At 49.7% G+C, this 21348-nt stretch overlaps 1 protein-coding gene across 1 annotated transcript; it reads right to left on the reverse strand.

The window, feature by feature from the left end:
* Window positions 1-7026: 7026 nt before the first annotated feature.
* On the reverse strand, window positions 7027-20429 carry LOC123151191 (lysine-specific demethylase JMJ30). The gene is made up of 6 exons (XM_044570940.1): window positions 19860-20429; window positions 10825-11034; window positions 9737-9868; window positions 9496-9639; window positions 7912-8004; window positions 7027-7409 (listed from the first exon to the last, which is right to left on the reverse strand). Exons 1-6 carry the CDS (start codon window positions 20325-20327, stop codon window positions 7218-7220), a joined length of 1239 nt encoding a protein of 412 aa, XP_044426875.1. The 5' UTR covers window positions 20328-20429; the 3' UTR covers window positions 7027-7217.
* Between the last annotated feature and the right edge of the window lie 919 nt (window positions 20430-21348).

Genomic DNA, 21348 nt, shown 5'->3' on the forward strand with positions numbered 1-21348 from the left:
AGGTCCCAGTCCCAAGGCGGCTTCAGCCGTCGCTGGTATGCCAGGTCGCGATGCCGTGGTCAAGGCCAGGAGGTGAGCGACCCGGGGTCCGGTAAGAGCCCCTGAGTCGCGATGCTCAGGAGGTCCCCTTTGGCGCTCAAGCAGCCGTCGTTCGGTGAGAAAGGAGAGCGGCGTCGCTAACACGGGATTGCATTAGGTGCGGGGATGGTGCCACGGTAGCTGGTGCTTCCGGGTGGTGACTTATCTCGAGAATCAGGGACCGCTCTCTGGTGTGTCGCCGGGTCCGTGCATCGGCAGGCGTGAGGTTGCTCGGCGAGGTCCTCGCGTGTCCCTCCCCTCTCGCCTTTGCTCCCCTTTCTGCTCTACGTCCTCGGGTCCCGGCCCTCGAGCGAGTCTCAGCCGTCGCTGGTATGCCAGGTCGCGATGCCGTGGACAAGGCCAGAGGGTGAGGGCTGGAGAGCCAGTAGGAGCCCTGAGTCGCGATGCTCAGGCACCCCCCTTTAACGTGCAAGCGGTTCGCGCGGATGAGAGTGAAGGAGACACCGCAAGGGCCTCGCCTGACGCAGCTCCTTTAGGAGATCCTGTAGACCCATCATAGAAAGAACGAGGGGTTGCCATGACAATTGACAGTCAGCCGTTGGTTGCTTCCGAGGGGCGATGAGGCACTGAAGGCTTGACGAGGTGGCGCCATGCGGGGCTGCCGCGGCCAGAGCTCAGCCATTCAGGTTTGTCGGCGTTGCAGGGACGGACCCATGCGCAAGCGTCGTGCCGTTTGGGAGCAGCTCCGTCAGTTGGCGTCAGTTGAGCGGGCAACTAGGTCAAACACATTAGCCGCGAAGGAGTGGATTCATTCAAATAGATGCTGGGAAGGCGGACATCACTGGGTCAGGCCCGAGCGACTTGGGGATGATGCAGCCCGTGGGGCGCCCCCAACAAAGTAAGCTAACAACATGAAATAAAAGGGATACATGCCGCAGGGACGGACCCACGCGGCCTGGGAATAATGCAGCCCTGGGGGGCGCTCCCAGCTGGAAATGAAACTTGAAAGATGTCACCTGATGATGTTGAGGACGAAGGAGTGTTGGTGTAGCAGTCTCGGTGGGCTGCGGAAGCCGATCCTCACGAGCCCCCAGGCCCAGGGGCCTCGGGAGGCTCCGGAGGCGCTGGTGGCTCCTCGCGGACCATCTCCATCTCCGCCAGGGCTGCGGAACGCCTGGCCTCTTGAGCCTCCATGATGCCCCTCATGAGGCGCTGGTACGTGGCAGCCGCGTTCGGCAAGCCGTAAGGCATGCGAACGTAGCTGTGGGGTGGACCTTCGCAGCGCCCCACTCGCGAGGGCCAGAGGCGCTCTAGAGAGGCGACTCGATTGAGCCCTGGTATGTCGATGCAGACGCGTAGCCCACCATCCTCGCCTGGATGGGGAGCCACAGCTGGTAGGCGGCGGCCGCCTTTCATGACTCTTGACTCATGTAGCTCCTGAATGGCCTTGCTGACGAACTCCTGAGGGTCTGGCTCTCCTTGCCTTGCTCCTTCTTGAGGGAAACGTGCTTCTAAACACGCCTCCATGTGGTGCCCAAGCGCCTCCCTCGTGACCTTAGCCAGGTCGGCGGCCCTCCAGGGGAGAGCCCCCGAGCCCTGCCTGAGGAGGGCGTCGAGTGCGCTTTCCTATGCGATGGAAGGAGGTTCCCCCTAGGCAGGCGCGGGCCCTGAGGGGCCTGCCTCCTGAGGGGCCGGGCCGGACGATGTCTTCTTCTTGGGGGTGGTCTCGAGAAGCCTCCTGCTTCCGCGATCCGGGTCTTCCAGTGATGCGGCCTGAAAGGCTCGTTCCAGGGAACACACCACGTCCTTCTCTTCACAAGGCACCATGATGACTCCGCCACTTTCTGGCATCTTAAGGACGTTGTAGCCGTGGTGAGTTACGGCCATGAACTTGGCCAGCGCTGGGTACCCAAGGATGGCGTTGTACGGCAGGCGAATGTGAGCGACGTCGAAGTCGATGAGCTCGGTGCAGTAGTTGTCGCGTGCCCCGAAGGTGACAGGGAGGCGGACCTTCCCAATCGGGACCGTGGAGCCGTCGGTGACTCCGGAGAAAGGCTTGGTTGGCTGAAGCTGGCTGTAGGGCACTTGGAGATTGTTGAATGTTTCCACGGATAGGACGTTGAGCCCTGCCTCGCCATCGATGAGGGTCCTGGTGACCACCACGTTGCTGATGATTGGGGAACAAAGCATCGGGAGGACTCTGGCTGTGGCCGCACACTTGAGCTGATCTGCTGAGCTGAACGTGATGGCACACGCCAACCACCTGAGAGGGCGCGTGGCTTCGAGCTTGGGGAGGACTGCATTCACTTCGCGGCCGAACTGCTTGAAGATGCGTTGAGAGGCTGGGGCTTGAGCCCCGCCCAGGATGCAGGCGATCGCGCGCAGCTCCTGGGAGCCCCCAGCCCCCTCGTCCTGATGGCGGTCCTCGTTTCTCCTTGACTGTGGCGACAGCGGAGGGAGGCCGGTGTTGCCTTGCGGGCGATCCTCACGAGGTTGATCCCTCCAGTCTCCCTCGCGAGGCGAGTCTTGCCAGCGATCCTCGCGAGGTTGATCGCGCCACCCTTGGCGCGGGCCGCGGTCTTCCCAGCGTCCTGCGTTCCTTCCTCCTCCTCGACCGTAGCCCCGGTCACCGCGGTCGGGACGACGGCCGATCCTTCCTTCTCGCACGGCTCGAAGCTCTTGACATTCGTTGGTGTTGTGGGTGTGAAGGTCGTGGTACACACAGTACCGGCTGCCCTTGAAAGATTCGAGCTGATCTCTGCCCCGCTTGGTGTCTGGTTCTGCCGCGAGCACGGCAGCCCCCTTGCGCTTCACATCCTTGGCCTTGGGCTTCTTCTCTTCTGGGTCTGCGGCAGGTAGCTCGAGGAGGGAGAGACGCCCTTCCTCAGCCCTGGCGCACTTGGTTGCCAAGTTGAACAACTCTAAGGAAGTGCACAGGTCTTCATGCATCGCCAGCTCCTCCTTCATCTTGACATCGCGCACGCCGTCGGAGAAGGCTGAGATGATGGCCTCCTCGGTCACCTTGGGAATCTTGAGGCGTGCGTTGTTGAAGCGCTGGATGTACTTCTGCAGGGTCTCTCCGGGTTGTTGCTTGATGCGGCGCATGTCGCTCACGGCGGGTGGCCGGTCGCGAGTACCTTGGAAGTTGGCGATGAAGCGGGTGCGCATCTCGTCCCAGGAGGAGATCGTGCCTGGAGCCAGGTTCAGGAGCCAGGTGCGGGCCCCGTCCTTGAGCGCCATGGGAAACCAGTTCGCCATGACCTTCTCGTCTCGTTGGCAGCTTCGATGCCCAGCTCATAGAGCTGGAGGAACTCCGCAGGGTCGGCCGTGCCGTCGTAACGAGGAGGCAGGTCTGGCTTGAACTTGCCGGGCCACGCGACGCTGCGTAGCTCGGTGGTGAAGGCATGGCAGCCTGCTGTGGCCACGGGAGGCCTTGGGTGGCGGAGATCTTGGTCTTGCATGTCCCCACGCGCTGCAGCTGGGAGCAGCACAGGGTCTTGACGTGCAGGAGCAGGAGCATGGTTGCGACGTGCTGGAGCAGGGAGCGCCCGGGCAGCTTCTTGCGGGCGAGGGACTTCTTGGCAGCTCTGCTCTTGCTGCGCTGGCACCTGACGGAGCGGGTTTCGCCCAGGGGCCACGCGCCTTGGAGCCATGGCGCCTTCTTGAGGAGGAGGCGGTTGGGGCGCCGCCGGAGCTTCGTCGCCCGCGCGGGGCGGGGTGCGGTGCAGTGGAACGGACGGCGTAGGAGAGCCCATGTGGCGCGGACGAGCTCGGCGACGCGGTCGAGCCATTCTTCGTAGACGTCGTCGACGGGACGGTAGCACAGGAGCTCGTTTGCCGCGATGAGCGCAGCTCGAGCCTCCATGGGTGCGCGGAGCGCGCGGGACGAAGAACCAGCTGGGGTGAGCGAGGGAGTAGCGGTGCGACCGTCTTGCCGCACGGACGGATGCTGAGACAACGCTTGCTGCTCGTCCCCCGCCGGGCCGGTGGCGGCGTTGACGGCAGGTGACGGGGAACGGCGAGGACGCCCACCGACAGGAGCCATCTGGACGACGCTGGAAGCGAGAGCTGCCCGGCGCTCGGCGCGGGCTCGACGAGCGTCAGACATGGACGCGATGGTCGGAGGAGAACGGGGTGGTGGAAGACGAGTTCCGGCGCGCCCCTACCTGGCGCGCCAAATGTCGGATTTCGGGTTCCGGCAGACCCTTGAGGTTCGAACACTGGGGTGCGCGCGGAGATTTTGTCTTCTACCTACCTGCGCCCCTCCGCCTCGCTAAGATCTAAGCTATGGAAAGAACAGCACAAGAGACACAGGGTTTATACTGGTTCGGGCCACCGTTGTGGTGTAATACCCTACTCCAGTGTGTGGTGTGGTGGATTGCCTCTTGGGCTGATAATGATGAGCAATACAAGGAAGAACAGCCTCGCAAGGGTCTGTTCTTGGCTGAGGGGATGAACTGCTAGGAGGAGTTCGGTCACCCTTCTCTCTCTCTCTTCTTGATTCTCTCTCTGATTTCGATCCCTTTCCGATTCCGTTTTCCTGATCCCCCTCCCCTGGGGGTGGCTAGTCCTATTTATAGGCAAAGGCCCTGGGCCTCTTCCCAAATATTGAGTGGGAAGGGCGTCAACAATTGGCCATTTTGAAGGGGAACATCTGGTACACTTATCCTGACTAAAGTTGGTCCTCGCCTGCCAAAGGCTCTGGTGGTGACGCTGACTTGGGCTCCACAATGACTTCCTCCCTGCCGTTGGACTGGTCTTGGTCTCGTTGCACCGAAACGGGTGCCTTTGCTTGATGCTCTCGCCTGCGCTTGCTCCCTTTGCACCAAAGAGGAAAGGAGGATACTGCGCGGGCTGACGCCCGCCTGGCACCCTTGGTCGTCATGGCTTGCGTCACGTGCTCCTCGTGAGGTACCCCGCCTTGATCTCTCCGCCTCCTCGTGAGCCAGCCTAACGAGGCTGTGCCTGAGGAAGCTCCGTGTCGTCCGCCCCGCGAGGCTTGGCCCCTCGCGAGGGTCTTGGGTCTGTGTTGATGAAGATGGGCCGTGCTGGGACCCCCTTTGAGCCACGCCGCAGGCCGCAGACAGGCAAGTCTGGGGACACCCGTTTCCAGAACGCCGACAGTTGGCAGCTATGAGGTGCATGGACCGCATGGCTATGATGCATCGGACATATGACTTGTCATGATACCATGACTACGGGTACGATGAGCTCCAGGTGAAATCCTAGCACTGATTTCGCATGATGTTGGTGACAACAGAGTCCTCATATGTCATTGCCCTCCTTGGAGGCATCGTCGTGGAGCCCCTCCACCTTCCTTGCCGGTTGGACCTTGAGCTCTCCGGTGAAACTCAACCTTTGGCCTTGATCGAAGCAGGCGCCGCATTCCCATCGCTTCGCCCTTGGCGGCGTCATCTTTGGAGGTCTAGTCTTCTATCAAACTACGATGGTTTGTGTTGTCTTGCGGTTTTGTCGTCGGCTAGGCAAGTGTGCTGCCACGGGGCCCATGCAGAAGCCGAAGCAACGACTTTGGAGATCGCCTTTGCGTTGCGGGATGTCGAGAGTCTAGTCACTTGGGTGGCAAAGTCGTCGACTCATCTGGTATGCGGCCTCGGGATTATTGTGGAAGCTGGAGCCGCATCTCCGAAAGACCGAAGTTCTCCTTCGCATTGTTTGGTGTTCAGTCCGATCACTTGGGTGCCAGAGTCGTCGACTCGTCTAAACACGGCCTCAGGCGGGTGTGTGTGACTTGTTCAGGTTTGTAAGGCTAGTCATAGTGGAAGTAACTTAGCAAGTAACATAACGCACTTCGAGAATTTTTTGCTTATGTGGCATGTAGTTAATGAGAAGTGGTAACATAATATGTTACTATAATATAGCGCTTTTCAAGACAAAATGAGTCTACAAACTAATTAATGAAGTCCTCTATGACACTATTAATATGTTACTTTGCATTATGAAGATAATAACTTAGACTAGTGTCATATGCATGACACTAGTATAAATTACTCCCCACTATGACCAGCCTAAGGTGAAGCGGCGACTCTAATCTTGTCACTTGGGCGGCAAAGTCTGGTATACGGCCTCGGGATCACTGTGGAAGTTGGAGCCGCATCTCCGAAGTTCTCCTTCGCGTTGTTGGGTGTTCAGTCCGATCACTTGGGTGTCAAAAGTCGTCGACTCGTCTAAACACATCCTTGGGCCAGTGTGTGTGTGTCAGCTGTTGAGGTTGTAAGGTGAAGCGGCGACTCCGATCTTGTTGTAGGGTGTCGTGCCTAATCGCTTGGGTGGCGGGGTCATCAGCTCGCTTGGGTGGCGGGGTCATCAGCTCGCTTGATTTTGCGGGCTCGGGGTTGGTGTGTATTGGTCTCATTTGTATTGCGACCAGTTTTCCTTATCGCGACTAATTTTCCTTATAAACTAGTCAATTCTTTTTTTTTATATCAGAAGTCAGAGCTCATGCCAGTTGATAAAGAAAAACAAGTTTGCACTTTTCATCTCTATTTTTTATGGAGTTGCACGCGAGTGTTTTATGCAACTGGAGTTTAAGTTATTAAAATTGCAAGCCTTAGCTTTGGTATTCTTACATGTATGAATCGGCTATAAAAATTAACATGCGTTTTTCTCAACAAGGGAATTACGGAAACCCTTTTTTCCAAAGAGAATTGGTGTGCAAAAAAGATATAAAAAATGGACACACCATTAAATGAATATAATGAACTTATTTAAACCATAAATGAATGTTCAAGTTAAGAAGTCAGATAAAAAAAACTCTTATCCTTGTTTACATGGTGCTCATGTATTTCATGATAAAATTTTGACCATCAAATTGACTGATAATACATAAGTTGCATGTTATAAAAATTATATCATTGGAAACTAATTTAAATACAAATTGAATTTTATAGTTTGTGTGACAAGTGCGTTTTATTGATCAAAGTTGAACCTCAAAACGTATGTGCACCATGTACATAGCAACAGAAGGAGTAAGAGCAATAACACACTAGTACCCGCTAGTAAATTGTATGCTAGCGGTCAAATATTTAAATCATTGTCACAAAAATAATGATATACACCCAATGTAGCAACGCTACCCACACAAATAGGGGATCATGAAACATGGGTTCAATCAAGTTTTTTCTAAAACTTTCTACCACCTGATGATAGAAACACTAAAGTCATGAACCCTGTGAAGGAAGAATTGACGTGCGCCACCAAAAGCTAACAGAGAAACTGGTAGAAAGAGATCTCACGTAATGCCACCATTTTGGTGGTATGTAAAGCAGGTCACCTTCCTCCAATATGTTGTCCATGAATTCAAGATCTTCTGTCCTTGGGAATTCCTTAACATCAATGTTGTCAAGATCTACCTGCAAAAGTGCAGAGACATTGTTTGTACAATAGTCTCATGAAGATCAATATCATTCAAAGAAATAACAGAGCACATAGCTTTAGGGCGAGAGGAACATGGATAGCTTGGACAATTACAAAGCAAGGTTGAACAGGAGGATGATACGTGGTCAAATATTGATTACCAAACTTGCTCAGCATCAAGGTTGCTCACAGCAGATTTCGGAACAAATTTGGGCATGATGGAACTGTGCCATCGCAATTTCCGGAAAAGTACAAAAGGCAGGTAAACGAAAAAAAAGTTATGTACTACTCCCTCCGTTTCAAAATAGATGACCCAACTTTATACTAACTTTGTATTAAAGTTAGTACAAAGTTGAGTCTTCTATTTTGGAACGGAGGGAGTAGAAGCTAGAGATCTAGTTCTACTTTCTTTGCCTGACAAATATTTTTCACCCATACATTGATCTAGAAATACATCTGTTCCAACCACTGCATAGTTATCTGACACAGACCACGCACCTGGCTCGTATTGCTTAGCATAGTTTCCATGTGAGGGTACAAATCCTCGGAGATGGAAGCATGATAGAGTCTAATATACTTTCTGCCCAAGACCTGTCAAGAAACACATATAATAGATTTATTTAGAACCTAAATGAAATCTGTCACTCCCATTGTCACAATTAGTTAGTAGGAGTAGCTGATTTATAAATAGCTAAAGGAAATAACGGCAGACACTGGGAATAGGTGCCAGGATACGGCCATCTCCAGATCGAATTTAAATTAGCGTAATGTTTTGCTAAACCTATGTTAAGCTGCACGAAAGAATCTCACCACACATCTTAATTTGAGCATGCAAGCGAATATAACAATTAGCTCCGCCCTTCTCATTACAAAACTGTGAATAACATGTGTTTTCAGTGGAAAGATATAACTTCAACAAGTTCACAGCGTACTGGTCCTTGTGCAGCCAACTTTTTAAAAAATTAAAGAAAATACGAAAAACATGAACACAAATTTAGGTGATTTAAAAAAAATAGTAATCACTTAACTGGCTTGAATGAATACTGACAATCTGATATTACCCCTTTTCGGAGCAAAAGAAAAACAGAAAAAGACTAGTCCAACTAAGTAAGCATTCTCATCCATACAAAATGGATGGTTACAAGCATTAAGCATATCAAGGAACCATTAGTTTGTGTGGCAACTAATGATAGCAACAATACAATCCACTCTCTCCATTCCTAAATATAAGTCTTTTTAGATATTCCAATATGGACTACATACGGAGCAAAATGAGTGAATCTACACTCTAACGTATGTCTATATACATTTGTATGTAGTCCATATTGAAATCTCTAAAAAGACTTATATTTATGAACGGAGGGAGTATTTGTCTTACTTAATATGAGAATGGTTACAATTTACAAACATATCAAGGAACCATTGGTTTGTTGTGGCAACTAATGATAGCAACCATGCAATCTATCTGTCTTACTCAATATATGTGATTTTTGTTTTTTTGTTTCAAAATTGAAATCAGGAGCATAAGATAGCCTGTTTCTGTGAGAGTTGACTGTGTGGTCTTGATTTAAGTAGGAGGACGCCTGCCTACTGAAAAGCAGACGAAACAACAAAGGAGACAGCTTGGTTCAATATATTTCCTAATGGGGGTGTCAAATTCATATCTAAGTGCAGTCTGCAAAGTATGTAGAGAACCGGAGATTACTGGTTGAAGGATGAATAAATCAGATTTGGGAACTTAAGGTCCCATGACTGGTAATTAATTTCCAAATAACGCACATAACATGTTAGAAAAATTGAAGGTTTCGAAATTCAAAACAAAAAAACCTAGTCCACCGATCCCTCATGGCCTCATCCACCAATTCTGTGTGACTAACACCTTCGTTTGCACTACATATGCCCCTTCCCTGAAGTTGAACCCATATTTCAGAGAGAAATTTGCACTACATATACCCTTCTGTTGAAGTTGAGACCCATATTTCAGAGAGAAATTCTTTACATAAGAGTATGCATAATTCCAATTTCCCATAAAGTGTAACTCTAGTTGCAGTAACACCTGTTTGGTTATCATTCATCTGATACCTGAGCAAAAAGGTTGTGATGTGGGTCATGATGCAATGGTGTCACAGTCCCATGAGGGCCAAACCAAGCATTGAGCGATTGGAGTTTCCCACCGCCAGCATAACAGTACTCAGGAACCACTATGTCTTCACGAAGCTCTTTTATCTGCCAAATATTACAAAATAACGCCCAATAACTAGATAGGAAACTAAGTCCGCATATGAAAATAGAAAAAGGATCAAACTTCTCAGGAATAGGTTACCTGGTCAAACAATGGATGCTGGGCTAGATACGTCAAGTTTGCAGAACAATCAGGTGACGACATTCTCTCAAGAAACTGTGAAAATGTGATAAGGTCCTGCCTCCACTCATTACAAACATAACTTTTTCCAACCTGACAAATCATTAATTATACCAGTGTGCTGAGAACTTACATAACAGAAGGGAAAAGGATCCATTTAACAGTATTCGACAAAAAACAAGACCTAACTCATTCAAGCCAGCTACTCTTATGGATAACACAAACAAGCTATTGCTTACGAATGACCTGTTAACTTCACAGGTAGCCAAAAGACAAATATGTGTGCAACTGTTTTAAGATTTATACATATGTTTTGAAGATCTGTTAGATATAAAAGCCGCTTTCAGGGAGTTGTCTCAAATATACAAACAATACTGCTAAGAAATCAAGACTAGATGCATATGAAAAAAGATACCACAAAATCTTTGTAAATGATTTAAAACCAAAAGTAGGCATATATAGGGGGGAAACAGTAGCAGATGGATGGGTGGTATAAAAGAGTTGGTTCAAACCACTAGAAATTATGATTGGTAACATGAATAGACTGATTCGAAGTACAACGAAACATAGGCTAGGCAAGATGCAAATATCCGTATATAGAAGCATGTGAAACAATCTGTCAATAGGACATAATTCTGGCTACTGTCAAAACTAGTCTAGGTAGCACATCTCAAGCTTATATCATACACAAGAACGTAAGGTAAATAATAAGAGGACAAATGTGGGATAGAGAAGCGAATGCAAAAATAAATACTTCCTGAGATAAGCTTGATTGAAGTCCTGGAGATGGAAATTGAGTATATGAGCCACTTGCTGGAAACCAGCCAATTTACTGTAGAATCAGATTTAATCATTCAATGCACTTTTTGAATGAAACTTCATATTATTTCCCAATTAACAGTATATTTATTTATTTAATTTTAATATTTTCTGAAGGAGGCAAAGTGGGCTTCACAATGCATAAGTAGTTTAGTTGACAAAATGTTAGAATTGATTTTGTTTGCTGCATGACAGGTCAATGTGCAAAGCGTAAGTGTGTGAGTAATCACCTCGACAGGAATAGTGCGGTCTCCAGCTATCCTCTCTAGGTATTTTATGTCCTTCCACTTTGTCCTTGCAGGCCAATGATCAATGCAGCCACTGAGTATAACAGGGGACTCACGTAAAAAGTAATCATGTATAAATGCCTCCAAAGAAATGCATGTCCGCCGCTCGATTTGCTTACAAGATAGGGATTTCACCGGCAGAACTTTGAGCGCCTGAGACAGATTATCATTAAGAGCGTTGCAAAAAAAAGGATTAAATATAATTAGTTAATTAGTACATAATAATATATTGGAGAAATCATATGGCCATAATCCTATGATAATTTTGTACAATATGCTTAAACTAAGTGGGGTTGCCAAACCAAAACCCTATGAAATGGGCAACCCTCTAAGAAACTTCCAAATTTGATGTAGTTTGAAACAAATATAAACAGGAAAAGTAGTGCTTTGGAAAAACCTGCGAAAACTAACCCCATAATTTCTACAATGTGCAAAGATGAAATAATTGCTAGCAAAGGTGTCCGTGTGTTGCAATGGACCCATAATAGACTAATACCCTAGTTTTGGTATATATCACAATTTTTTTTAAAAAAAAACTAGTTTTGGTATATATCACAAAAAATATGTTAGAATTCACCCAAAGTATGTTCCTCTTATCTGTTTGGACAGTGGTGGAGACAGCACCCCGTGAGCCGGGGCAGTTGCCCGGGCTCCCATGGTGCAAGTCCACGGAGCTCTAGTAGAGAAAATTGGGCTAAGTGAGAGTATGTTTGGGCAAAAACTAATTAACTTAGCAACACTTAGATCTTGCACAGGCTCTAAACTTGAGATGGCTCCCCCACTGTGTTTGGATGAGGTGGGAAGGGATGGGGCTGGTCTGAAAAGATAAAGGGGTTTCAGCAAATGTGGAGCTGAGTGGTGGGGTCTTTTGCAAAAATGCCACAACTTACCTTGCATACGTTAGTGCAGATCGGATGGTCGGAAATGGCAGATGGTAGACACACCATCATCACCAATTGGGTTTCTATAGGAGCAAATATATCCCAACAATACATCCATTTATATGGACATCCCTCGCCTAAAGGAGTATTGACGGTGTTATGGCCCAGGGGTGCCTCATCATACCGGAAACCGGCCAGAGTAGGCCGGCCAGGCCCCCCTAGGTCGGTTCCTGCCTGGGCCATTGTACCGGCCCATGGCCCGACAACAAGGGCTCAGAGGCCTTGGAGTACACGACAAGGAAGGCAACGTCCAGAGGACCCCTCCGCAACCGACTAAGAGCATGTAACCCTAGACCCGACACCCATATAAGCCGGGGCTAGCTAGTCGATACACAAGAATCTAGAGTTGGAACTCAATCCCTCGATCATCTTTGTAACCCCTATACACAAAATACAACCAAGCAGGAAGAAGGGTTTTACCTCCTCCGTGAGGGCCTGAATCTGGGTAAATCCTTCCATGTTTCCCATCTGATTTACTCGTTTGGACAGAGTACCCTCTCGAGGGATCTGCCAAAAATAACTCCGACAGTGGCGAACGCAGAGATCAGATGAGATCTACAATTGAAGTAAGTGTCTTCGCGTCGGGGCATATGCCGCGTCCGGCGCGATGTGCTATATCATCGATTCAAGTGGCCATCTCAGGCTTGCCGAAACCTTCGCACTAGGTCAAATTGTCCACTTTGGCAATCTGGAGTTCATCACCAGTTCTTGCGACAAGCTTATCCTCTAGGGCCTAGCTCCTAGTCAGGCCCAGGAGCGGCCGGCAACCTTCATCAACCGACCCACCTCCCACGTCGTCACCAACATTGACACACTACACGACGTCCTGGAAGGAGCCGGTGATAGGAACTTAAAAGCACATTCACTCCCTTGGTGGTTTTGGTAATTCATGTCAACATACATGTTGTTGGACTAATGTTCTTCCTTGAGTATATTTCAGGAAGAGTTCAACTTAGTCAAACCTTTGGATTGAGAAGTGGACCCCTCAAGCTGCTAAGGAATGGCGTTGGCAAAACTTCAAGACTCTACATTTTTTGTTAAGTGATCAAAGATCACATTGAGTCTGTAGGGAAGCCAATACTATTAAAAGGGGATGAGGTTTTGATGATGGTCTAACTGAGTGCTTAGGGATATTGCTCCAAACCCTCAGCCACACATTCATCTATCTCCACAACCCTAAAGTCAATCTCGGTCCCACCGAAACACATTCAACCAGACTCACCGAGATACACTTGACATAGCCACTGCCTAAACCTAGCGTCTCGGTCTTATTGAGTTGGCCCTTCGGTCCCACAAAAGAGCATTTGCCAACCTTATGTTGTAACTGAAATTCAATTGAAATTTTTGAATGTTTTCAGTCGGTGACACCAAAGTGTGGAAAGTGCTTAGGTCAGCTTGACTCGGTCCCACTGAGAGGTTTCATCTGGTCTCACCGAAAAACCTGAAGTTCAAACCTTTTGTACAAGTTGGTCTCACCGAGTGGTTTCACCCGGTCCCACTGAAGTGTGCATAAAGGTGTGTTAGGGTTGGATTATTGGTGATGGCTATATATACCCCCACCCATCCACCAACTCTCAGAGAGCAGCAAGTTCGAAGCTTATACTTCTATATCCATTTTCTAAGAGAGAACCACCTATTCTTGTGTTGAGATCAAAGGTTTTCCACTCCAACCATAGGACTTTGATCTCTAGTCTCCCCAAGTTGCTTTCCACTCAAATCCCTCTCCTACCACATAGTCAAATCTGTGAGAGCATGATTGAGTGTCGAGGAGACTATCTTTTGAAGCACAAGAGCAAGGAGTTCATCATCAGCAACATCATCTATCACCTTTTGGAGAGTGGTGTCTCCTAGATTGGTTAGATGTCACTTGGGAACCTCCAATGCTTGAGGAGTGAACCAAGGAGTTTGTAAGGGCAAGGAGACCGCCTACTTCGCGAAGATCTACCCTGAGTGAGGCTTGTCCTTCATGGGCGTAAGCCACGATGGCATGGACAAGATTGCTTCTTCATGGACCCTTCATGGGTGGAGCCCTCCGTGGACTTGTGTAGCCGTTATCCCCTTAGAGATTGAAGTCTCCATCAACGTGGATGTATGATAGCACCACCTATCGGAACCACGGGAAAAATCTTTGTGTCACCCTTCATTTGCAAAATCTCCTAAACTCTACCCCTTACTTTCTTGCACTTGCATGTCATTTACATTTCGCTGCTCATACTTTAGATATGCATGTGTAGGGTATATTGCTTGCTATCTAACTGGTGCTAAAATCTACATAAGTTTCAAGAGAATAAACCTTTTGCATTGTTAGTGTGTACACCCCCCCCCCGTCTCTAGACCTATCCTTTCGACCCCACAGAACTCCAGGACCTCAATGAGGAAATGTAACCTGGCCGAGAGTTGCCCGGAGGCAATCCCGGTATCGGCACCATTCCACCCGTGGCGAGCGACGTCAACGTACAAGTGCTACATGGTGGGGGGCCTCTCAGAAAGTCGTCGAAGACACTGCCATCAAGACCAAATCCGAGGAGTTGGACGAAGAAAAGTTGAACATCCCGACCACAGGCATGGATCCCACCAGCTTGAAGATGGAAGAAACACGACAGAAGATCCTAAAGCACTCAAGAAAACCAATAAGGAGACGAATTGCTTGCTATGAAGGCAGGCCGATCAGCTGCAGTCCATAGAACTGCTCAACGCCTGCCCCGACCGCTGCCTCCCAGTCGATGATGCAGCCGCGCTACCGCAATCTGGCAGGGAAGTCAACAGCCATATCAATGGTCAGGCGTCACCTCCCCCACCGGCTTTCGCACGCCCGCGAATAACATGCACGCAGCAGCCGGGGTATTCGGGAACATCACTTTTCCTGCTCAGATTGGGCGCAGTCCGTGGAGGGGCCGGCACTCCTGAAGACGGTGGTCGTCCAGCAAAACGTCTATGTCAGATCCAAAAGCACAACCGCAACCACGGGTGACATCCGCTCAACGGCAAGCTTGGCATCTCGGTCAAGCAGCCGCGCGCTTCCCCGCGCTGGTCAGATCAGCGGCTGGCGCGGTTGCACGAGGATGTCGGACGTCTAGGCTGGTCGTTCAATGAACAAGACCGCGCCACCGGCAGAGACGACGTACGTCACATCGTCACCGCCCTGCAAACAGATACCGACATACCAACCCTGTATCCGGCATGCTTTGCTGACGATATAGTCGACTATAAGTTCTCGGACAATTTCCATCTATGCCTCGTCGACAAGTACGACGAAGAATAAAACTCAAAGCTTTGGTTGGCTGACTACATAATAGTTGTGCAGCTGGTTAACGGGGATTCTTTTCACGCTATCAACTACATGCCGATCATGCTGAAAGGCTCGGTCCGTGCTTGATTAAACACTTTGCTGCCAGGTCAATCTTCTACTGGAATGACATACATCATGAGTTCATGGCAAACTTCATGGGCACCTACCAAAGGCCAGCCAGCCAACATGACCTTACCAATGTCATCCAACTCGTTGGCTCAAAAAGAAGAACGAGATTGTCGAAATCACCGGTGTTGAGGCCATTACAACATTAAAAATGGATGTCGAGACGAGTTGTTGATGCGTGACTTGGGCAAGGCAACTCAATGAAACATGATGGATCTCATGAACATAGCTATTGCCTACGCTTCCGATTAGGAGGCCTAGGTGGCCAAGCAAAAGACCATGATGGCCCCGACACAGCTCAGCAATCCAGGAGCCTCCAGGGCAAAAGACAAGTATGGTCGTCCTCGGCGCAATAACGGCAACCATAACCAGAAGCGTTGGAATGACGAGCACGGAGATGACAAGGTCAACACCGAGTTCGGAGGCCAGCGCCAGTGCGCTCCCGGCCAGAAGTAGCACCAGTGCTCAGACAAAAAGAAGCAAGGCGGTCCTGACTTTGACGAGATCATGGGGAGGCATGTGATTACCACTCACTAGAGGATGCATGTGATTACCACTCACTAGAAGATCCCGGTCTCCCTAGGGCCAACTACACAAACAGGCAATGCCACTGGCAATAGAGAGCAATGCGGGAAGCCAACAAGAACAAAGATGACGCCGAGGACAATAGGCATGACCCGTCCAAAGATGGCCGGGGTGGTGGCTCAAGTAGTGGCAACGGCAGGGCCGGTGCAAACATCAAGACGGTGAACATGATCTTCCGCACGGGCAAGTCCAAGAGGGCACAAAAGCTCGTGGATAGAGAGGTCTATGCTACGGATCCCGCAGTGCCACAATTTCCTGGACTGGTGGAATCAACCCATCTCCTTCGACCAGAGCGATCACCCGTGCAGGATCCCCCATCCTGGGAAGGCCACCTTGGTCCTCGACCCGATAGTTGAAGGCTGCCACCTCACCAGAGTCCTCATGGAGGACGGCACCAACCTCAACCTTTTGTACGTCCAGATGCTAAAGAAGATGGAAATTCCGAAGTCCCCTCGTCAGGCCGACCGACACAAGATTCATGGGAATCATCCTAGGCATGGAGGCCCAGCCTCTTGGTCAGATCACCCTGGACATGGTGTTCGGCACGTCGGACGACTACTGCCTTGAGAGCCTTTGCTTTGAAGTCGTTCCATGCAAAAGCGGCTATCATGCGCTCCTCGGTAGGCCGACTTTTGCCAAGTTTGCCGTGGTGCCACACTATGCATATCTGAAGATGAAGATGCCGGGCCCCAAGGCGGTCATCACAGCATCCGGCAACTACCAAAAATCCTACGAGGCCAACAAGGCTACAGTGGCACTGGCTGGAGAGGTGACCGCAGCGGAAGAGTTTGCCAACATGCGCGAGGCAGTCGACAAAGACGATATCATCATGACCAAGAAGAAGAAGCCGAGCTCCTCGTTCCAGCCGGCCAAGACACCCAAAGCGTCCAGGTCCACCCTACAAATTCCTCCAAGAAAGCTCATATCGGGACCACCTTGGACACGAAATAGGAAAGCACATTCTGTGACTTCCTCTGTGAGAAGTGGGAGATCTTCGCCTGGCAGCTATCCGATATGCCAGGCATCCCAGTGAATATCGCAAAGCACAGCCAACAGATGTTGTGGCAGTTCTTGTAACGAAAGCGCAGGGCCATGGGCGAGGAGATTGCGTAGCTCTTGGAGGTCGGATTCATCCGAGAAGTAAAGCACCCGACCTGGTTAGCAAACCCGGTCATGGTGCCGAAAAAGAACGACACATGGCACCTTTGTGTCAATTATAAAGACATCAGTAAGGTTTTCCCGAAAGAACCATATCCACTCTCCTGCATCGATCAGATTATCGACGCCACCATGGGGCACGAGTTGTTCTCGTTTCTGGACGCGTACTCCGGGTCCCACCGGATCCGAATGAAGGTGGCCGATCACGAGGCCACCTATTTCATCATGCTGTATGGTCGTTACTCACTCCGACGGAGGCCAGGGAGCGTTTGGTTACTGGATCTATCCGATGGGAGATGGTAGCACGGGATATTTTCAGCCGGTTTGGATGGCGGTCATGTAATAGGATAGGCAATTAGTTTTCCTATCTCTCTTTTGCCAGCCGGTTGTGGCTTTTATTTTTGTTCCTTAGCTCTTTGTGAGCAGCTTTTGTTTGAGACTTTAAGACTATTGTTGAACCTATTTGCTTGCTAATAAAGGTGGCTGTATGCATCACTCTGATGCAGAGGCCGGGGATGTCCCCCTTTTCTAAAAAAAAAATCATCACGCTGTACACGCCGTTCTGCTACATCACCATGCCTTTTAGGTTGAAGAACGCATGCGCCACGTACCAGCATACGATGCACAAATGCCTGGATAAGCACGTCGGCGTACGATGCACAAATGTGGTTAGTGCAGTCCTGGTGGTCGAACGCAGGGAGGAGGGCCACACATACAAAGTCCAAAGGTCGGTCTACTATGTTTCTGAGGTGCTTTCGCCATGCAAGACCAGATACCCGCATTATCAATAGATCGCGTAGACCGTCTTCATGGTGTTCCGGAAACTGCGGCACTATTTTCAGGCCTGCCCCCCATTACGGTAGCAAGCCAAGTCCCCCTGATATAATCAACAACAAAGATGCGACTGGCCAAATTGCCAAATGGGCCCTGGAATTGATGTCCTTCGAGATCAAATTCCAGACTCGCTGAGCTATCAAAGCACAGGTCTTGCCGATTTTGTTGTGGAGTGGACGGAGGACCAGCAACCTCACCAAGGAATTGATTATAAGCATTGGATCATGTACTTTGATGGTTCAAAGATGCTTCCTGGCTTGGGGGCTGGGGTAGTCCTATCACGCCCTTCGATGGCCATAACCACCGGCACACAGAGGCTTGAAGTGTGGGGGGATTCTGACCTCACTAACATAGGGGAACCTGGAAGATCTGAGCCCGGGGGACTACCAAAATTAAGTCCTAGTGTCATGCCTGCTAGGTGTCTCGACCTGAAATTATCTAGCAGGTCATTAAACTTAATCGGACAAGTCAAGTCATTACGTCACTATGGTTGCTAAGTAGCTGCTAGGTGCTAGAATCACTGTTCAAGAAGGCGCTATTAGGCGCTCGCCTAGGCGCGCTTAAGCGCTGGGCGTTGGCATAGCGCCTCGCTTTGGCCCTAGGCGCTCAAAAAAGCGGCCGGCGAGGTCCTCCGGCGAGAAATCAGCCTCTCCGGCGAGGAATCAGCTTTCTGAGGTGAGAAATCAGTCTCCCCGGCGAGGATTCGACCTCCCCTGCGAGGATTCATCCTCGCCGACGAGGGATTCAACTGCCCCGACGACAAATCGAGCTTCTCCGGCGAGGGATTGAGCTTCTCCGGCGAGGGATCGAGCTTCTCCGACAAGGGACAGAGGAAGAGGGAGGGAGGCAGCCTCGTGCAACGAGACAGAAAGGACGAGGGGGGGAGGCGGCGTGAGGAGGAAACCTAAATTTCCTATCGACTGCAGCAGACGAGAGCTTTTAGTAGGAGGATATGAAGATGGGCCTATGGTTTAGTGGGCTAGCCCAGCCCATCTAGCTTATTTCTTCACGTTACAGTACTAACGCCTAATTGCGCCTAATTTCGCCTAATCACGCCTAAGCTAGAAAAGCGCAAGTAGGTGCCCAAACGCATAATTAGCGCCTAGCGCTTTTTTGAACTTTGGCTAGAATCTGTGGTACTTCTCTACATTTCGTATATCATCCCACTGAACCAATCCATCTGCCACATCCCGCCTGCCTAAATGACTAACCTATTCAGCGACACCGCAAGCTTCTTCCCATGGTGGTCGGCGGCAACCAACGCTTGCCCAGCTAGCTTATGGAAGGGACTCAACTCCCTCATCACGCTTGTTGCCTGGGCTGCCTGGAAGCACCGCAACGCCGCTGTCTTCGATGGCCTACGGCCGTCTAACACAGACCTTGCATCAAGGATGAAGCCACGCTTTGGGCTCGCGCGGGAGCCAAAGGGCTGCTAAATGTTATTCCTGTATCCTGATTTTGAGATGTTGAGGCTGAGCATCCTCCATCATGCTCATCTTGCACTCTTTTGGGACGCCAACTTGCGTACGCCCCGTTGAGTTGCTTCCCCCCTCTCTCCTTTGTATTCATTTGCTACTCTCCTCCCCTATCAATGCAATGATACACAACAATGCCTATTAACGAAAGAAAACTAACCTATTCAAAAGAACAGATTCAGTAATTTATGAATTTATGAGATAAACTGAATTATATAAAGCTACAGCATGCTTGGCTGGTAGCCAAAAATTGGCTAGCCAATATTTCGGCATACGAACATTTGGGAATCCCAAAAACTTGCCAATAGAAATTAGCAAAATAAATTGCCTAAACATTCTGGCTGCAACCTAGGATGCAAAAAGTAACACTGGCTGCAACGCGCACAGGAGATATGGGCACTTGAAGCTTTCCAGCCAGTGATCCAGAAAATTGTCTAGAGTGAACCACTCGGCCGAACTAATTACCGGCAATACCAGCATACTGCTAGTAATTCTAGCTCTGCATTTTCATGCATCAATCTTAAAAAAGAAAACTCGCAATTGGCAGGCCAACAGAATAGAAGTACTCACATCGCCGAGGTCTCGATTCCTACTGAGCCCTTCCCTCCACCTCTCCACGTTTCTGCCGGCGTCTCCCGCACCGTCGCCTTCGCCCTCGCGATTTCCATTGGCAGGGACCTGCGCGATGGCTGCTTCGAGCTCTGCGCGGAGGAGGTCGCCACCCATGATGAGGCCCATGTCGAGCGCTCGGAGCGCCGCGCGGCGGTCGTCACCGGCGCGGAGACTCGCGACGTGGAGACAAGCGAGCGCGTAGGCGTGCCGCCACGCAGGCTCCACCTCGCTCCACGGCCCCGAGTGCAGCTGCTCCCAGGCCATCTCCCGCGCCGCCTCCGCCGCGCGCAGGTCCCCCGCGGCCGCCTTCTCCGCGGAGGCCACGAAGGCGAAGCCTCCCTCCTCGGTGATCTGCCGCAGCAGCATCGCCCGCTTCTCTCCTCCCGCCGCCGCTGCCGCTGTACCCGTAGGCTCGCCGGTGTCCATCTCGGAGTCGCTGAGCCCTTGGAAAAGCGCAAAAGCGGAGGTGATGAGGAGTGGAAAGGGAAGGAGATATTTTCGGGTGCCCGTGTGGGTCCGTGGTCGGTGTGCTGCTTACTCGGATTCGGGCGTGAGGTGGATTGATTGGATATACGATTGTGCCCTCGCTCCTAGTAAGACATGAGATATTTTCGAGCCGGATACTTGAGCTCGGATGTGAGGCAGAGGAGCAAGATTTACTTTTCTACCCTTGGTCCTGTTCAGGCTAAGATATTTTCTGAGTAAAGATATTTGTACGTGAACGGCTAGTAAAGACGGCGGGAGTATCGGTGTATCACAAGGTTCCCTCCCTAGTCACGTTGACGTATTTTCGAGCTACATAAATATATATTAATACAAATGCCCGTGCGTTGCACCGGGCGATTAAATTAGTAGAACTCGGTCCTTATATCATTTCACAACACTTTTTATATTCAATTTTGACAAAGTCGGTAAACATGTATCCTTGATTATCCAGTAAAAGCTTTCCTAACATCGTTCGCCAGGATGTGTTTCAGCTCCGTACTTTCATCCGATGACAAAATAGTGGTGTGCATAGAATGGTCTTGCAATTGTTTTTTGATTGTCCAAAGTAACACTAATATTTTTTGTAATTTTTGGAAATATTATTTGATTTTTTTATAATGAATTCATTTTTCTATGACTAACAATTTCATTTGTAACTTTTTTGCACTGTTTAGGCTTGGAGTAAAATATAAGGACTTGGTATACACAACACGCACACTCTCAGAAAAAGATGAGAATATTTCTAAAAAAAAGAGATGAGAATAATAAGATTTAGTAACGACTTGAGATGATGTGAATATTAATATGTAACGATTCCTACTCAGTTTTCATGAAAGTTTGTAAAAACTTCAAAATATTTTCACCTCTATTAAATTCCTGCCAAAAAATTTCTATTTGCTAAAAGATAAAATGTGTTTTTGTTTGAGTAACAATAAAATAGCAAAAAAAGATAAAAAAGAGA

Source organism: Triticum aestivum, chromosome 7A, assembly GCF_018294505.1.
Source record: "Triticum aestivum cultivar Chinese Spring chromosome 7A, IWGSC CS RefSeq v2.1, whole genome shotgun sequence".
NCBI classification, from domain to species: Eukaryota; Viridiplantae; Streptophyta; class Magnoliopsida; order Poales; family Poaceae; genus Triticum; species Triticum aestivum.